This window comes from Thermobia domestica, chromosome 10 (assembly GCF_964235325.1).
Source record: "Thermobia domestica chromosome 10, izTheDome1.hap1.1, whole genome shotgun sequence".
In the NCBI taxonomy this organism is placed as follows: domain Eukaryota; kingdom Metazoa; phylum Arthropoda; class Insecta; order Zygentoma; family Lepismatidae; genus Thermobia; species Thermobia domestica.
Genome location: NC_137463.1, coordinates 239,976,868 through 239,988,188, shown reverse-complemented (window position 1 = coordinate 239,988,188; position 11,321 = coordinate 239,976,868). Strand labels below are relative to the sequence as shown.

At 35.2% G+C, this 11,321-nt stretch overlaps 1 protein-coding gene across 1 annotated transcript; it reads right to left on the bottom strand.

The window, feature by feature from the left end:
• Positions 1–5,807: 5,807 nt before the first annotated feature.
• Positions 5,808–7,058, bottom strand: LOC145661867 (uncharacterized). Its single transcript, XM_081727207.1, has one exon. The coding sequence runs from the start codon at positions 7,056–7,058 to the stop codon at positions 5,808–5,810; it is 1,251 nt and encodes a 416-aa protein (XP_081583333.1).
• Positions 7,059–11,321: the final 4,263 nt, after the last annotated feature.

Genomic DNA, 11,321 nt, shown 5'->3' with positions numbered 1-11,321 from the left:
GTTGGGTAGAGCACGTGGAGTATTGGAGGCGCTGTTGCCAGAGGTTCCGCAACAGAAGCAGCAGCTCTGGCGACAAACTTAAGGCATTTAACAAGTCGTCTTAATTACCGGCAACAGTGCGCTAGAAACAGCGTGGAAGAATAATGCTGTGATTGGTGAACAATCCTCCCTCTCGTTTTGCTTAGAACATGTGCAGCTATCTGTCAGAGGTCACGTTTCAGTGACTCGATAATAGTGTCATTGAGTCTACAGCCTCAGCTGGACAGGTCATGTACATAGAATGGAAGAAAGTAGGAATAATTCCGAAATTTTGACAGGAAAGCGAATCAGAAAAAGACCACTAGCAAGACTTAGAAAGAGATGTGAGGATAAAATTAAGATGAAACTCACAGAAATAGGAATACAAAGTATAAGCTGGATCTAGTTAGCTAAGGACAGAGTCAATGGAGAGCTTTTGTGAATGAGACATTGAACGTCCGGGTTCATAAGCCATTGAGATAGTTCTGTCGATCAACTTTGGAACGGGAATGGTTTATTTGTACCACCATTTGTTTAAATAGAGGTTTACCAAAGAAAATGGAATTGTTTGGTTGCAAGAAATATTCAAACAAGAAAAGATCATTCTTAACTAGCATGTTTAATATTGAACTAAGGATGAAGTTGGTCAAGTTAGAGAAGAAATATTTAGAGAGTTTCGAAATGCGGTGTTGGAGGAAGATAAAGATAAAATGTACAGACAGAATAACAAACGAATATGTTTCCAATAGGACAGGAGAGAAGAGGGTGTTTTTAGCCACCATCCTTCTTCGTAGGGATGCCAATTGGATTGGACTCATCTTGACGGAATTAAATTATTTTGTTCATACACCCATAGAAGGAAAGGTGAAACGAAAGCAAAGAAGACGAAGAAGAAGGAGTTAAAAGAAGAAGCTGAAGATCGAGGAAAGTGGAAGGAACAATTCCTCAAACAACCCTAATAAAAATAATAAAAACGTAACTACTCCCAGGACCTCCCAAAAGACAAAAATAATATTAATACGTATAAATTACAAGTATATAGGCGTATTATGTAAAATAGGATTTATTTTGAACCTATGCACGAAATTTAGATATCAAATTTGGAGATTTGTAAAAGGTTTTGAAATCGATGTTTATAAGAAATGGAATAAGCAACATATGATGCCAACTCTATTGACTCTTCAGAAGAAACAATATAAAACTACGCAAGGTACGTACTATTATTTATATTTAAGATTACAATTAATGTACAACTCGGTTTATGAAATTAAATTAAGTCTTTCGGGTTTAAGCAAGAAGTAAGTGCCTAGCAGTTAGATCGTGTCGATTACGGAGACAGTGATGACGAGATTGAATAAAATAGTGGAGTGAAGAAAGCAGTGTTGACCACAAGACAAGAATTTATTGTATAGTCTTTATTCTCATCTTGAGACGAAAATTACAACTGTAAATTCGAAACGATGAGACAAAAGTAACACTTTTCATCTCGTTTAGAAATTTCTAGTCTCATAGGCAACTATAGTTAACAAGGTCCTAGATCTTATACGTTGTGTTTCTAGTGTAACGTTTTTCGAATATGCATCGAGCTTAAGAGACATGGTAATGATAAGATGGGTGATATGGTGGGATGTTAAAAGTAGGAGGAAAGAGGAAAACCCCGAGAAAATCCTCGCATACGTTTTTGTCCATCAGACGTTTCACATGCCGGGAGATGGAATCGAACCAGGGACATCACGTTCTAGAGGCTAGCGCTCCACTGCTGAGCCACACATCCCCTACCTCAAAATGTTATGTGTATCATAGTATAAAATATATGAATTGTTAGTGACTGAACACAAAGAAGAATGTTTATCAAGTTTAAAGATACTCCAACAATGAATGTTGATCATGAGGCAAATTGGGAAATAAGTTTTCTCGCCTCGACTAGCAAATTTCTGTCGAATTCTTGTCTGGTCTACATTCTCAAATAATTATGTCTGTTCTTAATTAATGTAACTCCCTTTAATCGTCTCGTCTCGAAAGTATATAGCCAGGCCTCTTGTTATAAATGTACCTACAAAAATTGTCTTGATTTTCTTTTAAATAGACCTAGAAACTATCGAGAAGTCCATGAAGGATATGATGTAACAACTTTTAAACCATATTTATTATTCAAATCTTTTGGTAATAACTTCCAATTCTTTAAATGTTGATAAATGCTCTTGTTGTGTTTCTGTAGAATCACTTTGCCATTGTATACTTGTGTTACTATGAATTATGCAACAGAATAACAATGTTAAATATGTAAAATGTGGATAATATAGTGTTGCAAACGAGACTTTGGAAATGTTTCGTCTTCCATCGGAAATGATATGGAAATTATCATATTTCTCATTTCGTATCTAATTTTAAAATGTACTGCTCGTCTCGTTTGTGACAGGAGAATCAAGACGAGTAATTTTGCCTCTCGAGGCAACACTATTAACTATGGTTTAAATGCTACATTACACTCTTAGAGGACTTCTCAAAATGTGGGACAATTCTGTTTCGTTCCTTATTTGTTTCATTTGAATTCAGTTTAGTGTTGATTTTAATGACCATATTTGCGTTAAATTTATAGAAATTACTAATAGTAATCAGTGTTAAACACTGGTTTGGATACAAAATCTAGCAGTGACAACTTCAAGGACTACAAAACCTCGCAAGGCCAAAACCTCTCTGTCCAGAATTTCGCCTGGACAGAGCCTTACCACATTAAATCTCACTGAGGAAGTAAAATCCTTGAAGCAAAAATTTTGTAACGAAATCTCACCATAGCAATATATTCAGTGCAAAATGATTAAAATATCACTATGAATACTGTATATAGCTCTATATTAAAATTAGTATACATATATGTAAAATGTCCATATATATACGGTAAAAGATCAGACAAATCAATATTACAGACATGCTTTTTGTCCGATATATTATTACCGAACAGATTCCTCCATTTCATAGATAGTATCATATAAGAACACGGACCGTTTTCTTCCCCAATATTTTAGTAAAGTCTTCATAATGGACAGAGACTGCTCTTAATTCAAACTTTTTTTTATCATAAAAAATAAACTTCCTGCAATTCGAAAATAAATCTGAGCATTTAAGCAGAAAAGTTTTACCAAATGGTTCAACCGTCTTTCCGTGATGTTGAGATGGACAACGTCGATTTGAATATGAAAGAAAAGAGAATAACCGTCGTTTTTCCATTTAAAGCAGAAGTCTCGGAAACGCTGTCATATATATTTGCTCATTTTTAATTAGAAGTTTATAAAGACAGGTTAATCTCCTTAATTGTAGGGACTCATGAGGTACACTAGAACGTTGCCATAAATTTTAAGCAACGTTATGGTTTTCAGCTCACACTAAAAAAAAATAACGAAACTTCATTCGATCTGGAGTGTAATTTTGAGCTTCAGTTGGACAATTGCTCCCTAAGTTTGGAATAACAATATTACAATAACAAAGTTAAAAACTACGTGAAATGTTATTAAGTTGGAGAGTCTTGTCCATCGCCAAGAATGATGCTGCCGAATTCAATAGATAAGAGCTTACGTTATTTGAGTTACTTTTACGACCGTGTATCAATTAATTTTTAACCTGACAATTTATTTTCGCTTCAAATGTCTAATGTAAGCATATTTGATCCCATACTAATTAAGTATTTCTGTTCAATAGTATTATTTTGATTCCGGAAACTTACATATATTGATATGGCAAAGTTTTGTTCTGGCCAGATGTTTAACTGTGCGTTCTGGCGCAGCGAGAATTGGATAAATTTGGAAAGCGAGGTTTCTGTCATGGGAGATTTCGTGGAGATGATTTGCCGCACGAAATTTTTAACCTCAGAATATTGGACGGCGATGGCACAGCCGGGAGATTTTACATATGTTTTGAACATTCCTATTACAGTTATCATAATTTGTGTTGGAATATAGCTTTCCAATTAATTTAAACTGAAGCTCAACAAATACTGAAATGTCGGTTGAGTTCGCTACTGCAGCTATATACCATATTGTCAAAAAAGGAATCAGATATTTATAATCAATATTTGCTTTTAAAAAATACAAGTGTGTAGAAGTAGAAATAATTGTCTCATCTACTAAACATTAATGTACATTTCTCATTTAAAGATTTACACGAGTGTATAGTCATGTCTTGGATTATGTGATACTTTCTAATTTATAATACTACAATAGAATGAAAATAGAAAATAGACAGATACCACATTTTTCACTATAACATTTAATGACAATCACCATTTAATAGTTTTGATTGATGTGCTTGGTCCCTACGTTGATGATTTACACCATAATATGACTGTGTTATATCTTTCATACTATCACTAATATATTGTTTCCTTTTGCTGTTATATATGGTGTTCTAAATCAGAGCTCCCTGTTTCTTAATTCATGTATCTACTCTATTTTCTTATCGTGTAAGGTGAACAACATTTTACACTCTTGAAGAATTTAATACGAACTATGAAAATTGCAGACATCAATCTGTTCATTACTTTGCTTCTTAAAAGAATTCAAAATTATAATATATTGCCATTGTGTATTTAGTAAAATAGGAATTTTAAAACTAATGTATCTTAAACATTTTCAACATTGTACAATTCTTGTTATTACAAGAGTCGTTCAAGGTTGACCGGGACTTTTATTTCTTCAGAGGAAACAGTTAGCACAAGAAGCACCAAACTATGTCAGCTTTTCTAAGTATTATCCTTGTGTGTCGAGGCACCGTTGCTATCGTGGCAGCTCCCTGATTCCTTTCGCGTAGAAAGAACTTCGTTGTTGTCGTATCCACTGGAGGACATCGTTCTGTCGTGAATTTCTTCCCTCCCAGATGGTCTTTAAGGGATGCAAAGAAATGATAATCACTTGGGGTAAATCTGGACTGTAGGTGGGATGGAGCAGAACTTCCCAGCATATTTCGGCCCGAGCTGTTGTTGTCATATTGACCGTGTGAGGGCGGGCATTGTCATGGAGAACAATGATATTTCCAGACAATATCCCAGGTCTTTTCTTGCTAATGGACTTTAATACAGCACCACTCAACAATATGGAGTAATACTGGGCATTAATCATTGGCTCAACACGTGCGATATTCACTGGTGTGGCTACAGTCAAGCGAATGTGTCCATGTGCTTCATTTGTCACCAGCTCACGTCCTTTGCGAAATTGTTCACACCATTCGTACACTCTTTTTACCATACTGCGCTTGCAATCTTCTGAAAATATCAGCTGGTTTAATTTTCTCCTTCAAATGAAATTTGATTACACACCACTCCTACACAGCCACATACACACTGCATGCCGACGTGTTCGCTGCAACTGCTGCGCTCGCGCCAAATACGGCATGCCGGACGCTAGTTACTGGAGAAGAAATACATTACGTCACCCCGTAAGTTTTATCATGATTCGACTATTCGTCATTTATTTACGTACGAAAATTCCGGTCAACCTTGAGTGTATAAATATTTTAGTAACCTTTAGTAGCATGGAGTGGTTCACACCTATGTAAGTAATTACTCTCTGTACAAAATAAATTAGAATGTGTTACATGCATAATCAAGGCTAAAAGTGGATCTGAAAAGGTAGGGGAACGGTAGGTAGCGGCATGACGTCAAGCCGTCCCCTCCTGCCCACCTTTGCCCATTGTACTTTTTAAAACACTGGAGGGATGCCATACATATTTCTGGAGTTGGGGGACGGCTTCCCCCGCATTCCCCCGCACTTTTACCCCTGTGCATAGTACGTATTTTATTAGATGGAAATTTTCTCAACTTGAGATTTTCCTTCCATTACATGTATTTTATTCAAAAGTTCAATCACTAAAACTATAAGTGCTCCAGTTAGTCCAATTGATAACAAAACAAAGGAGCCATTAATGTCCTTCAGATCAAAGGCACGGATTGGTTCTGTTTTCTCGGTATAAGAATCAAAATGCATCGCTTCACCTAACTCATTGGCCCATTTTTTAATTATACCAGACTCAACAGTTCTTAAAACGAAAGGATTAAACACATGTACAAGTGGTGAAACTTTATGGAAAATAATCCCATAATTTAGAGCCCATACGCTGTCATGCATTTTGTGCAATCCTTTTAGGATATTGCTTTCTAAAAATTCAGCACCAGATATGAATCTATCAAAATAACACATAACTGGAATTGCAACTTGACCTTCCATTATAAACTTATTTAAGTCATCAGTGTTCTTCAGTGAGTCCTTACGTTTGATTATTTGCTGCACATAAGGATTCCAAGATTCCTCAAGTGTACCTGTCCAATACGTGTATGCACTGACCCAGTTGAGATCAGATTCTGCAAGTTCTTGTAATCTATCGATTGGAGGTTTATAAATGGGTAAAGTGATAAATGACACAAGGTTAGAGTTGTAGGCTGTTACTAACAGAGTTGATGTCACAAACATCCAAACGATTATATGCTTCAAAACGTCATGTCCTTCATTTGAAATGGGTAACCCAATCAATATACTAATAGACTGATGAAGAGAATATGCATATTGAAGGTAAGGGTGTAATTTTCGAAGCTTCACAATCGAATAATGAAGTGAAGAAAATGCATTCAAGACCAGAGAATTGAATATCACAAATCCAAAAGTAGCCAACCACAATTGAAAGGAAAATGGAGAAAATATTGACCACAAATCGTGTTTCAATTTTGGACCAGGAGTAAGGAATTTGATATCTGATTGACCGTGTGAAATTGAAAAGTCAAAATTTTTATATCTATTGTAGGTAATGTAAGGTGACGGAGAACCTATTTGGTACTTCCTAGATTTTAGATTTCCGAAGAACGTTCCAGATGATTCATTATCCGACGATCCTCCAAATGTTTCAACAACTTCCACAATCGGAGTAATGTTATAGTAACGGAAGAAATAAATAAGGATTCTATAGTCAGTGCCGTCGTACGTGTTATCTGTCACTATTGTGTATGGGCTGATAGGGTGAATCAAAACTGTTAGAGATATGCCATTTAAGTTGATCATTTTATTTCCAACATTACTCAGAGATTTTAACATGGACTGATCTATTTCTTGCAATTCTGTCGGTATTAGATCATTTCCTAATGTGTGAGTTATAAGCTGAGAGCCTGATATATCTCGTGCCCTAGAGTACTCAGATATCACGAATATATAAGTAAAAGGAAAGAAACGAAAAACTTCACATGTTTTATAATCTTCGAATAATGTCTCATTTCTTCTTGAAACTATTTGAAATAATCTTTGTTTCCTTTGAATTGTTTCTTTGGAAACTTCGTAAATAGAGGTGAAGGATTCACACACATTATTTGTTGTTATCAGGAACTTAGTACAATTTTGATTCATTGCGTCAGCTAGTAAGTGTTCGGTATTGTCTGTAGTTATCGAACTATTAATAATTAAATAGACTGGTAACATTGCATTGTTTATATAAGCTACAAATTCTTTATCTTCGAAAATGTCTCGTTCTGTCTGGAATAAAACTATGCAGTTGGGTATTACAGAGTGAGGAAATAATACTTGGTGTAGTAAATTATAAAAGTCGACACTCTTGCTTGGAGGTACATTCAGTATTTCAGCATAGTCTTGGTAGATCTTCAAGCTCAAAGAAATTATAATTAACCGTACAAAGTGCACCATAATCTGTTGAAGGAGTAAAGAAAGCATATTAAAATAAAAAAGTGAATTTTACACTATTATGTTATTAATTACAGGCTACAAATATTATATTTTAAATATAAGTTAACGATAGCAAATATATACGAATTGTCAACTCTTAAATTTATGGGGAACATTTGTATCTTAATTGCTTTATTGGGAAAATAAGAGATGATTTACTTTAAGAGTTTGCAAATTCCGTTGTTTAAAGCCCGAAATATGGGATTCAGGAACAGATGCTGATCTTCCCCAAACGCTTTGATTTCCCATCCAGTCACGACCTATCTTTAACCTCTACTCTCAAACTATTTAAGCATAAGTTTGGAAATAAAGAATATTAACTCTATCATTTGTCAACGTTAATTTGTTGTTTATTTTATAATTATATGAAAGTACAGTGTACATCAATTTTTCTGAACTTCCGGTACGCGAGCCGCTGCTGAGTGGTAAGCACGATTTATGGTATCACGCCGGTAGCAAAGTAAGAACACCTGGTGAACATTATTTCATATTTCCAGCAATTCACCTATACACTATTACATTTATCTTGAAATGTGTACAATATTTTCATTACTATATTTTATTTTCTGTAATATACACTCGATGACAAAAAAGACGCCCCCAGAAGAAATGGAAGAAATAAAATTAAACTTTACGAATCCCAAAATCATACAACTTTATTGTAATGAATACAATATCAGACTAATCCAAAAAGGCTTTGGTTTTACGACAACAATTGTTGCAAATCAATAAGTCGTAACATCTTCTCGAGCATACATATATGTTTAGATGCGGCTTGAATGTAACTTGCAGAATCATCATTTCGTTCCATGAGAGAAGTCGATTTATAGCTGCTTCAAGGCGGACATGAGATCTTACATATCAGCAGTAGCGAGGCGTTGGCGTCCGAACTAGTAATAAACATGTTCAATTACAGGGAGATCAGGTGACTTTGATTATCAGGAAAATATTTCAACACGGTATAAACAGTTCATAGATACAAATATGTGGCAGAGCATTGAAACAATATGACTGTGTGCTCTCGCAGTAGGAGTAAAAATGAGAACACAGAATCTTACCCACGCATCGTTATACCGAAAATGACTACGAAAGGTAAAACAAAGTCAAACATGAATGTTTCTCATATCATGAGGAAAGGTCAAACGCTAGTCTATCCTTCCACAATATTCATTGGATGTGATCTTTTCCCCCGATACCACACAAAACATACACGATGGCCACTTGTCGTGGTACAGAAGCGAGACAGATCACTGAACACGGTCCTTTCCCATTCATGAGGATTCCATGGTGCTCGAGAGTGATACCATTCGACACGCTGTAGTTTATGAGCTGGTGTAATGGCGACCTGCGTAAGAGACACTGCACTCGCAATCCATCTGATTCTAGTCGCCAAGATGCGGTCGAGGATCACACATGATGTTGAGAGAGTCGGCAATTTGAAACCATAAAACAGCGTTCATGTCACAGTGTTACATAATGCAAAAACTCACCCGTATTGTGGTCTGACGTGGTCAAAAGGATCCATTACGTCATGAGTTCGTGAATGTACGTTTCCACTACCCCTACTATCAGGCCACACTGACATCGGAATGTTCTACGTACTGGCAGTCTCAAGCAATGCCTAGTACGTCCCCTGGAACCACATGATGCAGCCCCTATTAAACGTCATCAAATACTAGTAATGCTGCCTAATACGGCGATGAGCGGTTACATGTGTTACTTGGCCTTCTTTAATTGTGTTGACACTTCTTCATACTTCAGAAACTCTAATCGTTTTCACACCTTCCATAGCGTTACACATTTACAGAATTGCAATTGAATTGGAGAATTCCTTCTAGGTGCTTCAATTTTCTTTTTGTCAATGAACATATTTTTAATGTGTAGTACAATGCAAAACAAATGTTTATAAAATATAATTTAAACTAAGCGTTCACGGAATAGTTATAAGAACAGGATTTGACATAAAAAGTGTGTTTTAATGATATGGTTAGCAGGGAGCAAATAATTTTACAACTCCGCAATATCCGGCTTTTTCTGTCATGAGGGCTGTGTTTCTGCCGTATTAGGCCGGAGAGTTGGCAGTTTAGTGATATTCATTTACGGAAAATGAGAAGAGATGAGAAATTTTCTAGGGAAGAAGAGGAATTTTCGAAACGAGACGAGAAAGAACCCTTCCATAATCAAGACGAGCCGAGCCTTCAGTGAAACAAACTACAAAACGAGACAAGAAATCTTGATGATTGTCTAGTCTTACATCGTGAGTCATCATGAGAAATATTTGGTCCACTGATTCATGTTAAATGGTCGCCCTAGCAACTTCAAGTTCTAAATACATTATTATACAATACGAGGCAGAGGTACCTTGTATATTTGGAAACTCTAGAGGGAGTGAAACATCTTGGAAGGGAATACCCAGATATAACTACCTCTATTACTGTATAGTTTCATCACGACGGCTATCCTGACGTCTGTCATCCTGGATTCATGTTCAAATTTGTTAATAGGAATTGATCATAAACATATCAGAGAAACTTTCAATTAGAAAGACACATCTCACGATAATTCGAACTTATCTTTAACAACTTTATGTAACCTTCCAAATATATGTTTATTAACTTAAAATGTTATATTCAATGTTACAAGGTACTTTCGTCTTACAAAACGTGACGTTGCTTAAGGAAACCTTTAATATGATTGTGCATGGTTTTCCTCTTGGACTACCTTGTTCTGAAATGAAACCATTTTAGGGATTGAAACATAAATAAGTTTAAAAATAAAGACATCCCTAAAATATACGTGGGAGAAATTAAGCATATAAATTTGCAAGACGTTGATGATTTTTACTTTGCTTTGAATTAAAATGGAACCATCGTACGATTAGCTTACTGTCGTTCTAATAATGTTACTAATTTTATATTAAATTCTGAACTAGAAACTTCAAGAAGGGTTTCATGATCATACATTACAGAATTTGGATAAACTTTAACACCAAGAAAACCAAAGTTAGCCTTCAGAAAACCTCTGAGTAACAATTAGGCATAATGGGTCTTTTATATACTTTATAAATGTGTTCAATTTTGATGAACATTAATAAAACATATTATTATGTAGTTAAAGCATAATAATCAAGATATTTTACCCTAATCCAGAACTCTTCTGCAGGTGATTTTCTCACTGAAATAATTTCAATGCGTTGAGTGTTTCAAGTTGAATTCACAAATCGTACTCTTCACAATAGGATCGAATCGGGTACAATTGAGTTTTGTTGACTTATATAATATGATTTAGAATCGTTTTAGCAGTCCAATCAGCATTCGCTATCTTTTAGATTTGTTTCATGTAAAGCAAATAGCAACGACGATGAAAAAAATCATGTTTTGTTACTAGATTTGTAAACTTTCAAAGATTAAAGTCATTACTCGGCAATAACATTATTTTGAAATCAAATATAAAATAACGTAATAAAAACAAAGAAATACAAACGTAGTAATTGCATAAGTAAAAATGCGCATAGACTTGTAACAAGTGTTATATGGCAAAAATATCAACACAAGGCAAAATGAAATTAAAAGTATTACAAGGGTAACTAAG